The 22,884-nt window shown below is 39.0% G+C and overlaps 1 protein-coding gene across 2 annotated transcripts in view; it reads left to right on the top strand.

The window, feature by feature from the left end:
• SYNE1 (spectrin repeat containing nuclear envelope protein 1) overlaps positions 1-22,884 on the top strand; it is a 429,147-nt gene that overhangs the window by 4,423 nt on the left and 401,840 nt on the right. For both annotated transcript variants that reach the window (XM_081829165.1, XM_081829163.1), the window contains exon 2: positions 4,717-5,014. In XM_081829165.1, the coding sequence (XP_081685291.1) occupies positions 4,948-5,014 (67 nt within the window). In that variant the 5' untranslated portion in view covers positions 4,717-4,947. The remainder of the gene's footprint in view (positions 1-4,716; positions 5,015-22,884) is intronic.

Here is a 22,884-nt window from a genome sequence, read left to right as displayed (position 1 = left end):
CGCATCGGGCTCCCTGCTCCACGAGGAGTCTGCTTCTCCCTCTGCCTGCCGCTCCCCCTGCTTGTGCTCTTTCTCTCTCTCTGACAAATAAATACAATTTTTAAAAAAAGTATAAAAACTACCCAGTTAAAAGGAAGAAAATTTCATGAAGTGAACAGACTAGAGTGTCATATTCCACCAAGATTAAGAAAGATACATATTGGGGCCCCTGGATGGCTCAGTCGGTTAAGCGTCTGCCTTCGGCTCAGGTCATGATCCCAGCATCGTGGGATCGAGCCCCGTATCATCGGGCTCCCAGCTTGGCAGGGAGTCTGCTTCTCCCTTGGCCCCCCCACCCCCCACCCCACATGTGCTCGCACATGCTCTCTCTCTCTCTCTCAAAAATAAATAAATAAAATCTTAAAAAAACAAAAAAATAAATGTAACTTATGCAGGATAAAATTAATTTAGCATAAAAGAGCTTCACTTTACAGATTAAGAAACAAGTGTTCAGAAAAGTTATCTTTTCTTAAGGTCACATGGACAAAATTAAGACTCTGCTCCAGATCTTTCTTAGTCCATAGTGTGCGTATGTCCTGGTACCACACTCCTTGTGATAGGCCATCGTTGAGGACCTCCATACACAGAACCAGCTCAAACTCACCCAGCCAGTTGGAACAAAGCTAAGCCTAGAACTCCTATCTTCTAATCTCCAGTCTCCTTTTATATTTATTTTATTAATTTGAAATTTCTTATCATATCATATGTCCCTTTAAGTGACAGTATCAGTAAAAAGCAAGAATATCGTAATTTGACAAAGGAGGAAATGTGTGTATACATGAATGATGAAAGCAAAATATTTTATCTTATATCTGAAAAAGGAAGGATATTACATTAACTTCTTTTGCAGTGAGGAGGAAGGAGTTTTCTGGGGGTTCTCTCATCGAGGGAAAGTATTATGAAGTTGACTCTAAAACAAAAATATAGATCGAGGGCTTAGCATGTTCTCAGGGAAGGGTGGGATGTCAAAACAAAACGAGTTACAGACTCTATGCCTGCAGAATGTTCACTGTCTACTCAGAGTGTGAGGCTAACAATGGTGATGAATATAAGACAAATCATATTTATAATAACATGGATTGTTAGTGCTGAGTCTGTACTGGAGTGTTGAGGGATGGCTTCAAGAGAGTGTGGGTCCTGGGCCAGGTATTTAGGGATCCTTTGGACCTGCTCAGCTGACAGTGCCCCACACAGGCGAAAGTTGTTCAGCAAGGATAGGAGTATATGAGGTGAAGAGTGTTGGAAGTAAAACCTGCATAGCCCTTCTGGCTGCTGAGCTCACTTGATGGCACCAAGGCCCACAAACTCTCAAGTCAGAATCCTGAGGGTCATCCAAGACGCTCCGACAACCCCACCAACCGCTTCCTGTCTTCCCTCCCTGACCTATCACCAAGTCCTGCACATTTTGCCTCCTAAAGGTTTTTTAGATTTTATCCTCTACTCACTCACTGTCCTATTTCAGTCTGCCATCATGTCCTATCTCGACTCCTACATTCCGCACTGATCTTTCTCGATCTTTCAGTCTTGTCTCCTACAGATACACCCTGAAAAATTGTATCTAGAATAATCTAAAACATACTTGGGCATTTCCAGTTTTAAAATCCCTCAGCGGTTCGCTGTTGCCTCCCAGAGAATCAGGACCAAGCTTGTGAGCATAGCACACACGGCCCTCAACCATCTGGTGTTACCTCCTTCTCCAGCCTCAGCTCCAGAATGTCACCTGGTAGAGTCCTTCACAATCTAACTCTTGGTACTCCCACATAGAATCTTGTGTCCACGGCTTCGCTTGAGCTATTCACACTGCCTGGACTGTGTCTTTCATATTTTTCTCCTGAGTAGCTCTAACTCATTTACCAAGACTCAGTTCAGGGGTGAGCTCCCTCCCAGAACACTTCCAGAAACTTCTTATTGGTCGAGCGCCCATCCTTTGCATTTTCCATCTCTATATTTGTACTTGCCCATGGTATTATTATATTATTTTTTTCTGTTGTATCTCCCACTGTGTTCAAGGCTCCTCAAAAAATAGAATCTATGTCATATTCATCTTGGTACCCCCAGCATTGAGCTCTGATATTCAAAATGCATTTGTTATACTGTAGAAGTAAGACTGGATACGTAACCTGAACCTGGACATAAGCAAAGAAATTCTGAGTTTAATGTACCATCAAAAGATATATATATATATCTTTATGTCAAATATGTCTCAAATATTTGATATATATCTCATATATACACCTATGGGAGAGAAGGAAAGAGAGAGAGAGTTCAAAATTAGTCTATTGTGTAACATGAATGTGAACTAGAAGAAGGTAGAATCATGGTGATCTATAATGCAGTGACTTAGAGAAATCCTTTTTAATTCTATAATTCTTCATTGATAGTTAAGAGCCACGTCTTTTATGAACTCCAGTGCTGGGCAGGGGCTGACTTGGGATAGCTGAATTAAAATGAATTTCTTCCTTCCTCTCTATTTAGTATACATGTAGTTAGGTAGCTAGCTAGCTAGAGTTCAGAAAGTTATATTCTTGCATTTGGAGAACTTAACTTTCTAACAGTTTAGAGGAGCCATTTGTAAGATTTTAGGCACATCCCGCTATTTATTAGTCTCCAAATTATGGTAGCTTTTGCATGTAAGCAAGTGGAATATTTTTCCCCAGGAGATGAAAGCTGCTAATGGGCATATAATTCGAGCAGGGCCAAAGGACTTGATGCATGATAGGCTAAGCATAAGTAATGACTTCTCCTCTGAGAATCCCTTGGAAAGCCACCCACCACGAGGTACTTCTCTAGTCCAGGAGCTGACAGGTATTGGGTCCTCCTTCTACTAAATATCTTTTCAAGTGGCCAAGAGAAGTCGGTGTGTGTCTTCTACCCATTAAGGCTGTTCACTGCACCACTTCACCCTAACTTGCTGAGTGACCAGTGCATCCTTTCTTGCTCCACCATACCTTTCTGATGCTTTTTCACACAGGGCAGCAGCACCATGCAATGTTTTGCATCCTTTTTGAGATAGTATTCTAAAACAGGTACGATCAGCTTTGCCTTCATGCATTCTAACCAGATACCAGTGTAAACTAGTATTCATAATGCCATTTTAAAATCAATTATAGTTTGTAATTATCTTTTATTATGTAACCAATCTCTCATAAATAAAATAATATTACTTGTATGACCATACGTTCAGGGTAAAATATAGTTTTTGATAGCACTCATAGACTCCCTCTGGCAGGTGGACCATCCCACATGTATGTGTTTTCTTTACAGGTTTGCCTTTACCATCCTCCCCTGACCCCATCCCATTCTTTTTCTTCACCTTCATCCTCATAAGGCAGAGATGCAGTGTGAACTGTAGTAAAGTGTCATCTCATGTGGGCCACCTTAGTGTGGCCCCTTGGTTAAGCTTCTTCCCCTGGGTGCATGTTCACCCTCCTTTCCTTTCTTCATTATTTACCCTCTGCATGGCAAAACCTTCTCTTCAACTAACCCTAGGGTTAGGAAATCCTTGTTCAAAGTAAATGTCTCTCAATATCAAGTGTTCATCAACTACTCTCCTGTCTCTTTTTCTCCTTGCTCAGTCCAGAATGATGACTTAAACTTGACCAAAACAGAGAATTCAGGAAAGGGTTAGAAGGGATATGGCCTCTCTGCCCTGGCCACCCCTACCCTAGCCTTCCAACCTACTTTAGAGTCTTCTGTAGGGGAAGGAAAGAAGCTAAATCAAATCCATTTTGACTTCTAAAACCAGAATATTTGAAACTGACGCTTTTAGAATGAAATATTTTTACATTTTTACTGTTTTAATTCATCAAATTGTTATTAGAAGTTAGGATTTTTTAAAGTTATTTTTATTTTTTTTTTAATTTTAATTCCAGGGTAGTTAACATACAGTGTTACGTTGGTTTTAGGGTATACAATATAGTGATTCAGCAATTCTATGCATTACTCAGTGCTCATCTAGAAGCTAAGATTTAATCTCATTCTTGGAAGGTATACAAATGAAACAGCAAAATATATGTACAAAGTAGGCTGAAATAGCATAGATGAGAGAACTTGGGAATATTGAGAACTAGGACTCAATGTTTTGACTTCATAGTACATTCACTTTCATAGATCAATGGAGAAAGATTATAGTTTAAAAAGAACAGTACATCAAAAACTAATGATGTAATGTATGATGATTAACATAACATAATAAAATTAAATTAAAAAAAAAAAGAAAAGAAAACATGGAAGGGGCACCTGGGTGGCTGAGTTGGTTAAACGTCTGCCTTTGGCTCAGGTCATGGTCTCAGAGTCCTGGGATCCAGTCCCGGGTCAGGCTCCCTGCTCAGCAGGGGAGTCTGCTTCTCCCTCTCCCTCTACCCTCCCCCCTGCTCCTGTGCTCTCTCTCAAATACATACATACATACATACATACAACCTTTAAAAAAAAAGAAAACATGGAATAAGCAAACATTTCTTTTTCAGCAACCAACTTTATTATATATATATCTCATGTATGCATTTATTTTGTCAGATCTAAAGATTCCTAGCATTTGCCTAGTACTTTATACATGTTTCACTTGGTAATGAATCTTCTATTCAAACTGAATAGAAATAGTTTTCTTTTTAGCATTAGGGGAACCTAGGTAGATTTTTTTTTTTTTTTAATATTGTACTTTTTCTATTTGTTCTTCAGGTTCCTGAGTTCATTTAAGAGAACGGTCTTAAAAGAAGGAAAAGGAAAAGGGGTTCAGTCTTTGGAAGTGCTCCCCCCTCGCTCGCTGCTGCAAGGGCCTGGGATTCGTGTGTGACCCGATAGAGTGATCCGATAGATCTCGGGAAGCTGCGCTATGTTTTCCTGAGTGGCGTGCTGCTCCTCCACCCTGGGAGAAGTCTCTGGTGCGGGTTTCATGCTTCAGGAGGCACCATGGCGGCCTCCAGGATGGCCTCACGGTCCCCTCGGGACATTGCCAACGTGATGCAAAGACTGCAAGGTAAGGGGCAGAGATGTCACGGCTGGTTTTGTATTTTTAAGTACACTTTAAAGTTCAACGACCAGCTTCACTCAGGGTCTCTTCAATTCCCTTGCAGTTTCTTTCCGTTTTAGGAGACGACAGCAAGGAATCACAAGGTGATGTCTCTTTTCCTAGCGTTTTCAGACTAGTCCCTGCTCTTTGAAGGTGCTGTCTTTTTCGTGTAGCAAAAGGACAAAGACCAAGCTCTCTGTTGGCTGGGTGTCTGCATTAGTGTGGCCTTGATGGTTATTCAGCGGCCAGTTGGGAATTAAGTTATCGTCAAACTGCCCTTCAGTCACCGAGGACAATACCACACGGTGACAGTGTACAAGGTTATCGTGACGATGGTGACAAAGACCGTGCACTCTGGTCAAATAAGTCAACCAGTAGTTTACTTATCCCAACTGGGAAAGCCCTCAGAGATCTAGAAAGTCTTTAAGCAAAATGAGGTGATGAGGCCCAGAGGGTTTATGACGTGACAAGATTAACGGCGAGGGACAGCGTGTGGACTGGAGCCGAGTTCCCCACCACTGTTCTTTCTCTAACAGCAAACTGAGTTTTAGAAGAGAATTAGCAGTGAAATGTTATGGCAGCTTATAGATTAATTCTATAATGAATAAATTATGCAATTAACAAAGTCATTGTGAATTAAACATGCATTTAAACATGTATATTCCTTAAACCGTGGAAATAATCGTCTGTAAGAATATAAAACTATTGCTTCCTTGTCACAATCCTAATCCTTCCTCCCCCAGCTTCAAATGTGTATATTTAGATATAAAAATGTCCAAATTTAACTCTCTGTCAAGAGAGCTTAAGAGTAATGTTACACTTGGCTTTTTGTTTTTCTAGTCTTTCCAGCAAGTGATCATTGTGGTTCGGCACCACAGACATCATACTGATCTCTCACGGTCCCACTCTGCTTGCTTTACAGTGTATTCGATGTGCATAGCGGCCATTTCTAGTGAAGCACTCTTGACTTTCAAATATAGAAGAGAATCTGGGTATTCACAGCCCAGAGCATGCTCTCAGCTATAGAAAGGCAGGGAGTTTCTCCGTGTCTGACCAGGGACCACTAATTTCACTGAAGCTCCTGTAATCACAAGGCTCCCGCTCATGTTGATTGTCCTGGGCTGATTTTTGGAAGTTCAGTGCGAGTGGTGCTTGTTTCCCATTTATTGTTGGAAGATCTCATTGTCATGCCAGAAAGAGCCTGGTTGGATAAAAGATCAGATCCTTGCTGAATATGTGGGCATAGATCTCCTCCGTAGGCCAGAAAAACCTCTGATTCGGTCTACACAATGCCAGGGGTCTCCAACTGAAGTTGTACGTCTTTATTTGGGGAGATGGGATACTGAACTTGGAGTTCCATTTTTCTGTCTGTGTCTGTCTTTGCTGTTTCCTGGGCACAAATTCTTGAGCCATTTTGTGCCTCAGTGGCATCATTTATGAAATGATGGAAAGGAAACTAGCAGGTCCCTTCCAAAAGTGTGGGGGAGATAATTAGGTAATAAAGCACATTTTCCTTTGAGTCTATTAAATGTGAAAATTCTCTGGATGACATACACACACACACAATAAACCAAAATTGTATAGATTAAGTTTGAAAAAAGTAATCTGGAATCAGATTATGATTCTACAGTTTACTCTTTATTCTTATTTTGGTTTGAATGAGTTTTTTTTTAAACTAAGATAGTGGCTGGGGTAAGAAGAGAGGGAAGAGGACTGATGCCTCAGTGTTTTATTATTTTCTGTAGTGTACAGATAAGTGGTATTTCTTGAGATGTGTGTGGGGAGTGGAGTCCCCACTCCCCTCCCATGCCTGGCCTCTGACAGTGGATGTCCTATGTAACATCTGTGCATTTTGGGACCCCGCTTGTAAAATGCGGACTGTTCTCACTCTGGATTGTTTCAAGCTCAGTGAGATGATGACAAAAGGTGCTTTAAAAATTATAAATACTGCCATCTGTGAGCTGTTCAAATAGTCATGGCAGAAAAGTGGACGAAGAGGCTTGATAATTTGTTGCAAATTTTTCTAGTCATGCAGATTTGAGGATGAATGTTAATGGTTTTATATATTCCGTGCTATCTAAAACTAGTAACTTTATTATATAATAAAGTGACTATACTCACTGTATTAATTACTTTCCCCTTACTAGTAAAAGAAAGAATTATAACATGTCATAAGGCTCTCTGACAAATTTAGAACAATAAACCTTTTGATAGGAGACAAAATTTCTGAGCACTAGATATTTATCATTATTTTTTAGCATCAATTATTTTATACATATATATGTTATTCGTGGCAACAAAATGTAAGGTCTGTATTGCCACAAAATGCAATGGATCTAGCCTACAGCAGTGGAAACATGTAAGGGCTAGAAGTGAATGTGATCTGGTGGCTGTTCACATATTGATCTACTGGGTTACTTGTGCTGATTCATCTGGCTAGGTCTGTGTCTCCCCTGCATCTCACTTCTCATTGTGCATCCTGCTGATGCTTGGAGCCCAAACAAGAGTCACCTCCCTGGACAGAGGAGACCTGTTTTCTGTCAAGGGTATTTAGTGATTCTTCTTGCCTGCTGGAACCTCCAAACCAGTGACCATGGTGCTAATAAATGGAGGGCTGGTGTTATTGCCCAGATAAATGTGACAAATGAGGGGATGTGTTTGAGGAAAAATAAATCTGTTACCTTAAATAGAACCAGAGTTGCTATTTGCCAAGTTCAAATCCATAAGAACATTCTTCTAGAATCCCCTTTTCTTTGCTCAGATAGATAATCCAAGCAACTAATGTTTTTTTTTCCCCCCTCTTGGGTTTTAGTGTCATATTAGATCTGCGTATAACTAATAAAAATCATGTAGCTTTGAATAGCGGCAACTTGGCTTTGCTCTCTTGCTTATTTAGTTTACAACCATAATTGTTGACTGTTTGTCTGCTTTTAATTTTTATTTCTAGTGCTAGGAAATTGAAGCACACACAGATGGCTTCATAAGTTAGCTGCTACTGTAGCAGTTCAATATTTCACCTTTGCCAATATTTGTGCTTGTTTGAGCATAATGTTTTAGGCTGGGATCCTGAATTATGGATGAGCAGGCCGACTGCAGTGCAGAGTTTCATTTGCTCTTAAGAATAATGAATGTTTCTGTAACTTTCATCAATTTAAATATAACCTTAAAAGCAAATACAAGGCAATAGGATAATACAGGAGTATTAAAATTTTAAATGCACATAATTAGTATATACATTTTCTGCTCTTTAAAGGCTAACTAAGGGGACCCATTTCATGGTGGCTTATGGAGTGACTTTAGTTTTTAGTCACATCTAAAAAAAAGTAGATGTCTGAACTCTTAAGATTATAAATTTCTTTAAGTTACTGACAGTATCTTTGTAGATTTCATCATGCTGCTGCATAATGTCTGTTTAAAAAAGATTTGTTGAGGGCGCCTGGGTGGCTCAGTTGGTTAAGCTACTGCCTTCGGCTCAGGTCATGATCCTGGAGTCCCGGGATCGAGTCCCGCATCGGGCTCCCTGCTCGGCGGGGAGTCTGCTTCTCCCTCTGACCCTCCCCCCTCTCATGTGCTTGCTCTCTCTCACTCTCAAATAAATAAATAAAATCTTTAAAAATAAATAAATAAAATAAAATTCATGCGTCATTTAAAATACAAAATAGGAATTGACATACTGTGGGTCCAGAGATTTCTGTTCAACTAACAAGTTTATTAATTGATCCTTCTCTTTAAACATTTTATGGACGGGCGCCTGGGTGGCTCAGTCGGTTAAGCGACTGCCTTCGGCTCAGGTCATGATCTGGAGTCCCGGGATCGAGTCCCGCATCGGGCTCCCTGCTCAGCAGGGGGTCTGCTTCTCCCTCTGCCCTCTTCCCTCTCGTGCTCTCTGTCTCTCATTCTCTCTTTCAAATAAATAAATAAAAATCTTAAAAAAAAAAAATCTCAAAAAAAATTCTTTAAAAAAAAAAAGATTTGTTGAATGGCTTTTATCAAATACCCTTTTTTTCATTCTTTTATTTGAAGATAATCTAGCAGAGTTTGAGGATTTTTAAATTAACATATTTAAATGTTTGTTATTGTAAGACAGGGCAGCATCCATGTGATCTTACAGAGTGAGTGGTAAATGCCAGAGAAGATTCAAAATGGGCATATACTACGGTGTCTATATAGAGATTACTTTGATAAAAAAGGAGGATTATTGACTGCAAGGTCGAGTTTTTATTTTTAAACCTGTGAATAAATTCAAAGAAAAAGAAATGAGAACAGTGATAAATATGTATTCCTGGAGATATCTCTAAGTTTGCTAACTGTTCAGTAAAAGATAATCATGGCCTCCCTCTAAAATTGCTTTTATGACTAACTTTAAACTCTTTTTGGTTAAATATAATATTTCCTCTGAATCCGTTATACTGTAAAAGAAAACTTCAGACTAGCAAATGAGTTAACTGAAAAGTAGAGTCAACAATAATAAATAAACAATGAAGTAATTTTTGGTATTTAATTTTTTTAATTTAAATTCAAGTTAGTTAACATATAGTGTAGTATTGGTTTCAGGAATAGAATTTAATGACTCCTCACTTACATACCGCACCCAGTACTCATCCCAACAAGGGCCCTCCTTAAAGCCCATCACCCACTTAGTGCATCCCCCTACCTCCCTCCCCTCCAGCAACCCTCAGTTTGTTCTCTATAATTAGAATCTCTTATGGTTTGCCTCCCTCTCTGTTTTTATCTTATTTTATTTTTCCTTCGCTTCTACTATGTTCATCTGTTTTGTTTCTTAAATTCCACATACGAGTGAAATCATATGTTATTTGTCTTTCTCTGGCTGACTTATTTCACTTAGCATAATACACTCTAGGTCCATCCAAATTGTTGCAAATGGCAAGATTTCATTCTTTTCTGTTGGCTGAGTAATATTCCACCTTATATATGCACCACATCTTCTTTATCCATTCATCAGTCAATGGGCATTTGATCTCTTTCCAAATTTGGCTATGGCTGATAGTGCTGCTATAGATATTGGGATGCATGTGTCCCTTTGAATCAGCATGTTTGTATCCTTTGGATAAATACCTAGTAATGCAATTGCTGGGCCATAGGGTAGTTCTATTTTTAACTTTTTGAAGAAATTCTATATTGTTTTCCAGAGTGGTTGCACCAGTTTGCATTCCCACCAACAGGGCATGATGGTTCCCCTTTCCCCTTATCCTTGCCAACATATGTTTTTTCCTGAGTTGTTTATTTTTGCCATTTTGACAGGTGTGAGGTGGTATCTTATTGTAGTTTTGATTTGTATTTCCCTAACGCTGAGTGATGCTGAGCATATTTTCATGTGTCTGTTGGCCATTTGGATGTCTTCTTTGGAGAAATATCTGTTCACATCTTCTGCCCATTTCTTAACTGGATTATTTATTTTTCAGTTGTTGATTTTGATGAGTTCCTTATAGATTCTGGATACTAGCCCTTATCCAATATGTCATTTGCAAATATCTTCTTCCATTCCGTAGGTTGCCTTTTAGTTTTGTTGATTGTTTCCTTCACTGTGCAGGAGCTTTTTATTTTGATGAGGTCCCAATAGTTCATTTTTGCTTTTGTTTCCCTTGCCTCTAGAGATGTGTCTAGTAATAAGTCCCTGTGGCCAAGGTCAGAGGTTGCTGCCTGTGTTCTGCTCTAGAATTTTAATGGTTTCCTGTCTTACATTTAGGTCTTTCATCCATTTTGAATTTATTTTTGTGTATGATGTAAGACAGTGAGCCAGTTTCATTCTTCTGCATGTCGCTGTCCAGTTTTTCCAACACCATTTGTTGAAGAGACTGTCTTTTTTCCATTGGATATTCTTTCCTACTTTGTTGAAGATTAGTTGGCCATAGAGTTGAGGGTCCATTTCTGGGTTCTCTGTTCTGTTCCATTGATCTATGCGTCTGTTTTTGTGCCAGTATCATACTATCTTGATGATTACAGCTTTGTAATAGAGCTTCAAGTATGGGATTGTGATGCCTCTCACTTTGATTTTCTTTTTCAACATTACTTTGGCTATTCAGGGTCTTTTCTGGTTCCATACAAATGTTAGGAATTCTGTGAAAAATGCTGGTGTTATTTTGATCGAGATTGCATTGAATGTGCAGGTTGCATTGGGCAGTATAGACATTTTAACAATATTTCTTCTTCAAATCCATGAGCATGGACTATTTTTCCATTTCTTCGTGTCTTCTTCTATTTCTTTCTAAGTGTTCTATTGTTTTCAGCATATAGATCTTTTACTTCTGCTATATTGGTTAGGTTTATTCCTAGGTATCTTATGGTTTTTGGTGCAATTGTAAATGGGTTTTTGGTGCAATTGTAAAAAGATTCCTTGATATCTCTTTCTGCTGCTTCATTATTAGTGTATGGACATGCAACAGATTTCTGTACATTGGCTTTTATATCTTGCAACTTTGTTGAATTCATGTATGAGTTCTAGCAATTTTTTGGCTGAGTATTTTGGGTTTTCTACATAGAGTATCATGCAATCTCCAAATAGTGAAAGTTTGACTTCTTCCTTGCTGATTTGGATGCCTTTTATTTCTTTTTGTTGTCTGATTGCCGAGGCTAGGACTTCTAGTACTATGTTGAACAACTGTGGTGAGAGTGGACATCTCTGCTGTGTTCCTGACCTTAGGAGAAAAGCTCTCAGTTTTTCCCCATTGAGAATGATATTTGCTGTGGGCTTTTCATATATGACTTTTATGATATTGAGGTATGTTCCCTCCATCCCTAATTTCTTGAGGGGTTTACCAAGAGAGGATGCTGTATTTTGTCAAATGCTTTTTCTGCATCTATTGAGAGGATCATATGGATCTTATCCTTTATTTTATTAATGTGTTGTATCACATTGATTGATTTTCAGATATTGAAACACCCCTGCAGCCGAGGAATAAATCCCACTTGATAGTGGTGAATAATCCTTTTAATGCACTGTTAGATTCGATTAGCTAGTTAGTATCTTGTTGAGAATTTTTGCATCCATGTTCATCAGGGATATTAGCCTGTAATTCTCCTTTTTAGTGGGGTCTTTGTCTGGTTTTGGAATCAAGGTAATGATGGTCTCATAGAATAAGTTTGGAAGTTCTCCTTCCACTTCTATTTTTTGGAAGAGCATCAGCAAGAATAGGTATTCATTCTTCTTTAATTGTTTGGTAGAATTCCCCAGGGAAGTTGTCCGGCCCTGGACTCTTGTTTGTTGGGAGATTTTTGATTACTGATTCAGTTTCTTTGCTGGTTATGGGTCTGCTCAAATTTTCTGTTTCTTCCTGTTTCAGTTTTGGTAGTTTCTATGTTTCTAGGAATTTATGCATTTCTTCCAGATTGCCCAGTTTGTTGGCAAATAATTGCTCATAATATTCTAATTGTTTGTGTTTCTGCAGTGTTGATTGTGAGCTCTCCTCTTTCATTTGTGATTTTATCTATTTGGGTCCTTTCTTTTTTCTTTTTTATAAGTCTGGCTAGGTGTTTGCCAATTTTGTTAATTCTTTCAAAGAACCAGTTTCTAGTTTTGTTGATCTGTCCTACTTTTTAAAAATTTCTATCATTTATTTCTGCTCTAATCTTAATTATTTCTCTTCTTCTGATGGCTTTAGGCTTTATTTGCTATTCTTTTTCCAGCTCCTTTAGGTGTAAAGTTAGATTGTGTATTTGAGGCTTTTCTTCTTCTTGAGGAAGGCCTTTATTGCTCTATACTTCCCTTAGGACTACCTTTGCTGTGTCCCAAAGGTTTTGGGCTGTGGTGTTTTCATTTTCATTTGCTCCCATGTATTTTTTTTTATTTTATCTTTAATTTCCTGGTTAACCCATTCAGTTTTTTAGTAGAATGTTCCTCTTTTTAAAAGATTTTATTTATTTATTTGAAAGAGAGAAAGAGTGAGAGAGCACAAGCAGGGGGAGCAGCAGAGGAAGAGGGAGGAGCAGGCTCTCCACTGAGCAGGGAGCCCAACATGGGGCTCCATCCCAGGACCCTGGGATCATGACCTGTGCCAAAGGCAGACTCATAACTGACTAAGGCACCCAGGTAGCTAGTAGGATGTTCTTTAACCTCCATGTATTTGTGGTCTTTCCAAATTTTTTCTTGTGATTGACTTCTAGTTTCATAACACTGTGGTCTGAAAATATGCATGGTATGGTCTCAATCTTTTTGTATTGGTTGAGTCCTGATTAGTGACCCAGTATGTGGTGTATTCTGAACAAAGTTCCATGTGCACTTAAAAAGAATGTGTATTCTGCTGCTATAGGATATCCATCTGGTCCAGTATGTCATTCAAAGCTACTGTTTCCTTGTCGATCTTCTGCTTAGATGATCTGTCCATTGCTGTGAGTGGGGTTATTAAAGTCCCCTCCTATTATTGTATTATTATCAATGAGTTTCCATAAGTTTGTTTTAATTGATTTATATATTTGGCTGCTCCCAAATTGGGGGCATAAAAATTTACAATTGTTAGATCTTCTGTTGGATAGACCCCTTTATTATGATATAGTGCCCATCTTCATCTCTTATTACAGTCTTTGGTTTAAAATCTAGTTTGTCTGATATAAGTATGGCTACTCCAGCTTTCTTTTGATGTCCATTAGCATGATAGATAGTTCTCCACCCCTTCCCTCTGAATCTGGAGGTGTCTTTGGGTCTAAAATTAGTCTCTTGTAAGCAATATATTGCTGGGTCTTGTTTTGTTTTGTTTTTTTATCCATTCTGATAACCCTATGCCTTTTGATTGGAGTATTTAGTCCATTTACATTCAGAGTAATTGTTGATAGATATGAATTTAGTGCTATTGTATTACCTGTAAAGTTGTTGTTCTTGTAGATTGTCTCTGTTCTTTCTAGTCTTTGTTGCTTTTGGTCTTTCTTTCCCGCTCAGAGGGTACCCTTTAATATATCTTGCAGAACTGGTTTAGTGTTCACAAACTCCTTTAGTTTTTGCTTGCCTTGGAAACTCTTTATCTCTCCTTCTATTCTGAATGACAGCCTTCCTGAATATAGTATTCTTGGCTGCATATTTTTCTAATTCATCACATTTAATATATCATGCCACTCTCTTCTGGCCTGCCAAGTTTCTGTGGACAGGTCTGCTGCCAGCCTTATGTGTCTAGCTTTTAGGTTAAGGGTCTTGTGTCCCTAGCTGCTTTCAGAATTCTCTCTTTATCTTTGTATTTTGCAAATTTCCCTATATGTCTTGTTGATTTTGATGTTGTTTTTGTTGATTTTGAGGGGAGTTCTCTTGTCTCTTGGACTTGAATGCCTGTTTCTTTCCCCAGATTAGGGAAGTTTTGAGCTATAATTTGTTCAAATAAACTTTCTGCCACTTTTTCCCGCTCTTCTTCTTCTGGGACTCCTATGATACAGATATTACTGCGCTTTGTGGAATCACTGAGTTCCCTAAGTCTATATTTGTGATGTGATAGTTTTCTTTCCCTCTTCTTTTCAGCTTCATTATTTTCCATAATTTTATCTTCTACATCACCTATTCATTCCTCTGCTTCTTCCATCCTTGTTGTGATTACATCCAGTCAGTTTTGCATCTCAGTTATAGCATTTTTTATTTTGGCCTGACTAGTTTTTAGGTCTTTTATCTCTGTAACCAGAGTTTCTCTGGTGCCTTCTATTCTTCTTTCAAGCCCAGTTAGTATTCTTATGATTGTTGTTCTAAATTCTTGTTCAGATATATTGCTTATATCTGTTTTGAGCAAATCCCTGGCTGTGATTTCTTCCTGATTTTTCTTTTGGGGAGAATTCCTCTGTCTTGTCATTATGTGTAGGTTTCTGTCTTTTGTGTGTTATGAAAGCGTGTTATGTTTCCTATTCCTGAGAGTAATACTATATTAAGAAGGAGTCATACACTGTCTAGGGCCTGGTGCTTCAGGAAGTGTTTCTGATGTATGCTCTGTGCATACTGTTATTGGGTTTTGGCTGCTCTTTCCCAGAGGTCAGTCCTTTGCAGAGTTCCTCCTTATTTACAATGGGGAGTGTTTGGACCTTTAACTAGGTGTGCTTTGATTTGTTTGTTAAGGTAAGCCTGGGGGGAAAGAAAAGGAGATCCAAGAAAAAAAAAAGGAAAAGGAACAAAAAAGCAAACAAACAGACAAAAAACTGTAAGCCTGATTCCAAAGAAGAAAGAAATAAAATTAAATTTAAAAAATAATTACAAAAAAAACAAAAAATAAACCCTGGTCCTATTTCCACCAGAACTGAAGCTGATGGTTTGGAACACTCTATGATCAGTAGACTTGGTGCATGTGGTGGGGCCTCTGTTGGTTCCCTGAGGGAGAGGCCCAATGCGCTGGCTCATGGTCAGATCTGTCCTAGCAAAGATGCCCCTGCAGTGTGCAGGGGGTGGGGTTTGGTGTAAGGGACTCCAGCCTTTACTGGAGGCACTGTGTTTCTCTCTGAAGTCTGACTGTGCTGGTGGGCTGGCCAGGGGGAGGGGTGGAGGATGGTGTCACTCTGCCTTCTTGTCCCAGGGGAGGGGAACTCATGGCTCCCGTTGTTCAGGAGGCCCTCACAGAAAAGTGAATAATCTCCCCTCCTGTGTCTCAGTATTTCATCAGATCCCTGCCCTCAACCTGTCTGTGCCCAGGCCATCTGGGGCCCAACTGGGGTCTGGTGCCACAGTTCTCCTGTGTTTTATCTCTGTCCAGTGGCTGGATTCAAAATTCCAAATCTTAAATAACCCAGCAAGGCATGGACCCTCTACCCTACTCCAGAGGAGAGCCTCGCAGCACTGTGTCTGGCACCATTCTGTCTCAGAAAAACAGTTGCATGGCTAGGCAGGTGCCTGGAGTCTATGGTGAAACAAAGGAAAAAGTTGTGACCAAGCTATCTGCCTTCAGAATGCACCTCTGTCCCTTTCTGTTGAATGATTACTCAATGGCACCCGGTGGGCCTCTTGTCCTTAGAGAGGCAGTATAGCCTCTTCCAAATGTACTCCAGGACAGGGCACATTCTCTCCCAGTACAACCCAGGGTATCCCCACACTATGGCATCTTGCTTGAACCCTACATGCTGCGCTCTCTCCTGCTCCCTTTCTCTCTCCCTGACTTCTCTCCATGAAAAGGGCTCCCTCCCCTCTGTGGCACCTTGGGTTTCTCTCGCCCAATTCACATTTCTGAACCTCACATCTGTCATGTTCTCTTCCTCCAGTTGTGCAGATTGCTTTCTTAATCTTCAGATCAATTTCCTTATTGTTCAAAATGATTTGTTGTTGATCTAGCTGTGTTCGAGGGACGAGGCAACTTCAGGGTCCCCCTGCTACTCTGTCATCTTAACTCCTCCCTTTTAGTTTAACATTTAGCTTCAGGGAAGGAAAGGCTTGCCTTTTATGATGATTCTGGGTTTTTTTTTTAGAGTGCCTTGAGAGATTAAGTTCTAAATTTTATTACTCTGACTTAATGACTCTTCTTATTAAATCTCAAAATATTGTCAAAAATCCATTTACTGTATTTAGGCTGAAATTCTCCTTTGCTTTAATCTTTCTTCCTGTAATGAATGTTGTGTGCTAGTCCCTCAGATTTAAATACTAAGTAAAACTCAGCACAAAATAATGATCATTTGTTTATATTTTGGAACATCATGGTTAAATAAATATTTAATGAATAAATGGATAAATCACAATCCCTAAATTAATCAGTTGAAAATGAAATTAGTCAAGACACATGTAAAAGCAAAGGGAAAAAAAAACAATAAATTGAGTCCTACTTTATTTGCCATCTTTAAAAGAAATTTTATATCTGAGTTTTATTTTTAATTAAACTTGATTTTGACCATAAAGTCATTGTAAGGATACATATCTAACCTGAACAAGTTCCCATGTTGACTTCTCAGATATGTGCATTGGGTTTTTTTGTTTTTTGCTTTTTTCTCATTTAATTTTATTAACATTTATAAAGCATTTTTACCTTGGGGTGCCTGGGTGGCTCAGTCAGTTAAGTGTCTGACTCTTGATTTCCACTCAGGTCATGATCTCAGGGTCATGAGGTCAAGCCCCATGTGGAGCTCCCTGCTCAGTGGGGAGTCTGCTTCAGATTCTCTATTTCCCTCTACTTCTGCCCCTCCCCATGCTCACACACACTTTCTCTCTATCTCAAAATAAATAAAATAAGTCTTAAAAAAATACCAAAAAGCATTTTTACCTTCCTTCTTCCAATTTTCGCTTATGTCAGTTCTAGGTTCTCATACCCTCTACTCATTTATCTATTGTATTCCCTTTCCTCCCCAAGTTTTTGTTTAAATTCTAGTTAGTTAACATATATGGTAAAATTGGTTTCAGATGTAAAATTTAGTGATTCATCACTTACATATAACAACCTGTGCTTATGGGGTGCCTGGGTGGCTCAGTCGGTTAAGTGTCTGACACTTGATTTTGGCTCAGGTCATGATCTCAGGGTTCTGGGATCGAGCTCTGCCTGGGGCTCCATGCCAACTGGGGAGTCTCCCTCTGCCCCTCCCCCTGCTCACATGTTCTCTCTCTCTCCCAAATAAATTAATTAATTAGAAGCAAAACAACAAGAGTTTATTGTGTTTTGCTTTTTAATTTGAATGCTTTAAAAATATTTTTCCTTCCTAATGGTATATTATATGTTCATATTACTTTTAAATGCATTAATGTGTTTACATTTGAATAATGCCCTGTCCTCCAAGCCTTTCTATTTGCAGAGCCATTTTATCTATCACACATCATGGAGAAAGTGCCAGAGGCCTTCGGGATTTTCTTTTTTTTTTTTTAAAGATTTTTTTTTTATTTATTTATTTGAGACAGAGAGAACAAGAGAGAAAGAGCACATGAGAGGGGGGAGGGTCAGAGGCAGAAGCAGGCTCCCTGCCGAGCAGGGAGCCTGATGCGGGACTCGATCCAGGGACTCCAGGATCATGACCTGAGCCGAAGGCAGTCGCCTAACCAACTGAGCCACCCAGGCGCCCGGCCTTCGGGATTTTCAAAGGCCTGCAAAAATATTAGCTCTCAGATAGAAAAAGAAAACTGCTAAATCAAAATTAACAGAGGTTTACAAATGCTAAAATTATGTCAACTAGTCAAATGTAAGTCAAGTTAATTCAAAAATTATATATATTATATGTGTAAATATATTTAAATATGCAGTGTGGGTATACTTTGTTGATCTTGATATAGTGTGTGGCAGGCCCCTAAATATAAGAACATCTGACACCTACAAATAGAACATAAAGCATTCCTACACATTGCTTACAAATTAATTCCTCTTAATATACCACTTAATTTTGTTACTTCCATGGTGAAAATCTTCCTTCACTTCTTGACCTCTCTATTAATGTCCCATCTTCTTGACTTGGCTTCTTTATTCAAACTTCATTTTAACTGTCCAACATTTGTCTCCTCTAGCTTCCCTACCTATCCCTGAATATCTGCCAAATGCCATGACTTGCAATGCTCTCAAGATGCCCTGACTCCTCTGTGTCCTTCTGGGGCACTTTTAGAAACGAGCTCTGTTGATTGCTTCTAAAACTCGACTTATCTTCGAGGTTCAACTTAAATTCAGCCTCCTCCAGGAAGGCTCTATTGCTGATGTAATCAGAAGTTCTATCTAAATCCCTTTAGCACTTTGTAACACTATTACTGAAATTATCTAGTATTGCTTTGCATTATGTTACATGTATGTGGCTAATCCACCCACTCAGAATATAAACATCTTAAAGGCAAAAATTGGGTCAAATTCATATCAGTGCCCTACACATTGACTAGGCAGTGCATTTCATAATGTGGACTTCATAAGTATTTGCTGAGTGAATACAGTATAAATATGTAATATCATATTGATTTTCAGTGGTGGAAGCGGGGTGACCAGGAGGGGGATAATTTGGATAAGTCACAAGAGAGATTAAAGTGGCTTGGACTAGATATTAAACAGTGGATAGAGAGAGAACTGGTAAAAATCTGGATATATTTTGAAAGTAAAGCTGAAATAATGTGCCCATGGATTGAATGTGGTGTATGAGAGGGAGGAAAAAAGCTGGCTCCCTCATTTTTCATTTTGAATGAGGTAAGACAAGAGACTGTTGGGAATAGGGTTGAGGAAAACCAAAAGCTTTTTTTGGATGTGTTACATTTTAGAAGGCTGGTGGATAACCCAGAAAGTAGCTGGGTATATATGACTGTAGAGATCAAGGGAGAGGACACAGCTGGAGAAACATTTGGAGATCCTAAGCATACAGATAGAATTTAAAGCTGTGGGGTTGATTGACACCACCCAGAGAACAAGGACATAGGAAAAAAAAAGGTTTGGAACATAGAGCATCAACCACTGGTGGTTAGGGAATGAGAGTCCCACATATGAGACTGAGAAGCTGCAGCCTAGGTGGTAAGAAAAAGAGGAGAGAAGGAAGATCTGGAAGCCAAGAGAAGAGTTCAAAGAGGGAGTGATCAAGTGTGTTAATGCTGTTAACATTCTTTATATGTTCATGCTTCCAAATGTTTATGGTGTATAAAAAGATTATGTGTTTATATATATAAATATCAGGGCTGAGTGAGCCAAGTACATGTGCATATAGTTTCAAATTCATTTCTGGAAGAATAAAAGAATAGTTCTGTGCATTCCCCAGAAAGAGTTGCAAAATTCTTGGAAGTTAATTGGATAAAGCAATTCCTTAAGAATTTATTAAATATAAATCTGTATTTCATGTAGAGTCCAATCAAAAATGCATCCTAGAATAAAATGTCTCTCACTCTGGCCCTAATAAGTCCTCTATTCTTATGGAGCGGGGTCCCTGCTGTGGACTGACAGATGGTCCTCATGAGAACAGTGCTCCCACTGATGCCATTTTGTGTGTGACTGTTGCATCTCAATGCCTTCCTTCCTTGTGCACCTCCTCCCCTCATAAATCTCCACTTGCACCCCTTGACATATTTTTCTAGGTTCTTTCCACATAATAAGATTAATAGCATTCCTCTTGTGTTTTGGAGAAAATCTCATGGAGTCAGTGTCATGTATTTTCATTGTTTGGGTCATTGTTTAATTAGTTTCTCCAGGGCATAGTTCCTTGAAAAGAAATGAGAAAGCATGACATTATAAGTGTTTGGATTATCTGAAACATAGTGAGGACTCTGAGATTTTCTCTCCATCAAGACTGGGATGCTACCCTTCCCAAAATTACTGTACCTGACTTTGGGAAAACTACATTTGCCCTGAGGAAAACTCGTAGTACTGGTAGCTCTTTAACCCTACTTTTGTTGGATCAGACTGGGGCCTTGGGGTAACCTCTGACAGGGATGAAGACCACACTGGTGCTCATGAACTTTAGTTTCATTAATGTATATTTAGGGTAATAGATACCTATAAAGGGAGAAAAATACTGGACTCTAAATTTCATGATAGGGGCACCTGGGTGGCTCAGTCGGGTAAGCAGCTGCCTTCGGCTCAGGTCATGATCTCAGGGTCCTGGGATTGAGCCCCACGTTGGGGGGGGGGGGTCCCTGCTCAGCAGGGAGTCTGCTTCTCCCTCTCCCTCTGCCCCTCCCCTGCTCACTCTCTCCGTCTCAAATAAATAAATAAAATCTTTAAAAATTTTTCATGCAATAAATCCCTCCTATATCTTAAGAGCCTTACAAAAACAGTTCATATTCTGAGTAATTATTTTTCTCTTTTATTTTCTTTCTAATTGGGGCTGATGGGACTACTGATGCATTCTTTACATGGTATTCACCCTACATACAGAGTTCCTGTTTGTTGTAGGACATTCTATCATTTAATTAAGCAATTATTACTCATTAGGTATTCAGGTAATCATGCACTCACTTGAACAAGTAAGAGGTTATCGTATAAGAATATATGCAACTTTGCCGTAATGCTGAGAATAGGCAAATCATAACTTTTTGTTTGTTTCTATTCAAATAAATGAATGGAAATATCTGGGAGAAGGAAAAATTGGTGACTGCCTCAAATAGGGTCTGGGCCAAATGATTTATGTAAGATTTTGAATTCCTTAGATATAGTGAAGTTTGCTTCAGTATTTTTAAAAATGGTTTCTATGGTAACTTATGTTCTTTTTTTTTTTTCATTGTTCACAATGACCTCTTGCATCAAAAACAAACAATTCCTTCCTTTACTGATACTAATCTTTCATGTTTAGTAAACACTGGTCTCCACCCATGTTTAAAAAAATTATTTACCTTGAATTACACAATTGTTCTCCATTCTTCTGCCTGCTTTCTCCTCACGTGTCACCAACACTATTCACATGGCACTTTGAATCACTTTTATCTGTTTATTCTTTATTATACTACTGACTTGTTTACAAATTCGGGAATAAGCTTCAGATTTCCAGGACTGATCTTGTGTTTTTGTTGTTGTTACTGTTCTTATTATTTTATGAGCCACAGTGTTCATTTTGCCAAGAATTACACTAGTTACATCCTCACGGCCCATGTTTTCAGCTCCTTCGCTTTTCTGAGAGTTCTCATAGGTTATCTCACTTTATCCAACCATGGTTGATAGGAGCATTCATTGCCTCAATAGTAAACAACCAATGTAGACTTCCTAACCCAGAAACTGGGTATTAAACTAGACTATACCCTTGGTATTGTAACAAGAGAGATCTTCCAAAATGTAACTCCGATTGTGTCCTTTTCCCTGTTTCAAAGCCTACAATGAGTCATCATAACCTTCAAGATAAAAGTCATCACTCAAAAAGGATCTCCATCATCTGGCTCCTTTTAATCTTCCTGTCTTTGGGATCGTCCTCCACAGAGTAAATCATGGTGTCTCAATCACTCTGAACCACTTCTAGTTCTGCTCAAGCTAACTCTGATTTTACTTCCATATCTTTTCATGTCCTCCACTACAGCGCCTCCTTTCCTTTTTACTTACCTGGGCTTCTACTCAGGCTGTAAGACTCAGCTCAAACATTGCCTCCTCTGTGAAGCCTGCCCCAGCACCACCAGTCAAAATGAATGGATTCCTTCTTTGTACTCTGAACATGCTTTTATTTAAGTATTGATTACATCAGCCTATGATGGTTTCTTTCTTTCTTTCTGTGTCCCATTTGAATATTAGAACCTTGAGGGTAGAGGCTCTTGTCTTACTCAGTTTTGGATACCCAGTACTGAGCACAAAAACTTGGTAGGTATTCTGTTCATTCAAGTGTATGTTCCTGCATTTAACAAATGTGTTTGGGGCATCTACTGTGCCCAAGTCCTCTGCCTACAGATGTGAACATGGACAGAGTTCCTATCCTCATGGGGCTGTAGTCTACTGGAGTGATGTGATAATTAATGAAAAATTTATAAACAGGGTGATAGATATAATGATAGTAAGTACATGCTTGATGAACAAATTAAAATTCCACAAAAACAATGGAGTTGGAATTAAGTAAATTGAGCAGGGTAGCAGACCGTTGAATGGTCCAAATTATTTTCATGTAATCTTTTAACTCTGCCTGCATTGAAAACACTTAGTTTTTTTTAATAGGGTAGTGTCATTGTTTAGATTGGAAAGGGACTTACAGTGCATAATTTGATGTTCTTTATTTTGCAGATGAAGTAACAGAGTTCTAGAGCAGTGAAGTGACAAGCAAAGGTCATAAGTAGGCTTTTGAGGAACTCCAATCTCTGACAGAATTGAGGGATTCATACATTCATACAATAGTGCATATTCCTTCAAGGTTATTCTTTTGCACAGTTGCTAATGATCACTGGATCATTGTGGATAGGAGGCGAAACTGGCTACATGGTTTTTTTACTTTGGCCCAGCATAAAATAAAACTGTGTGGCCCCTTGTTCAACAGTTGTTAAGAATAATATGCAGCAGGGCATTAAGCCATGTGTGGCCCATCTTAGTGCAGAG

The sequence above is a fragment of the Leptonychotes weddellii genome, chromosome 8 (assembly GCF_054177405.1).
Source record: "Leptonychotes weddellii isolate Sample4059 chromosome 8, ASM5417740v2, whole genome shotgun sequence".
Classification (NCBI taxonomy): domain Eukaryota; kingdom Metazoa; phylum Chordata; class Mammalia; order Carnivora; family Phocidae; genus Leptonychotes; species Leptonychotes weddellii.
The sequence above is the reverse complement of the archived record's forward strand: the minus strand, read 5'-3'. Positions and strand labels throughout refer to the sequence as shown.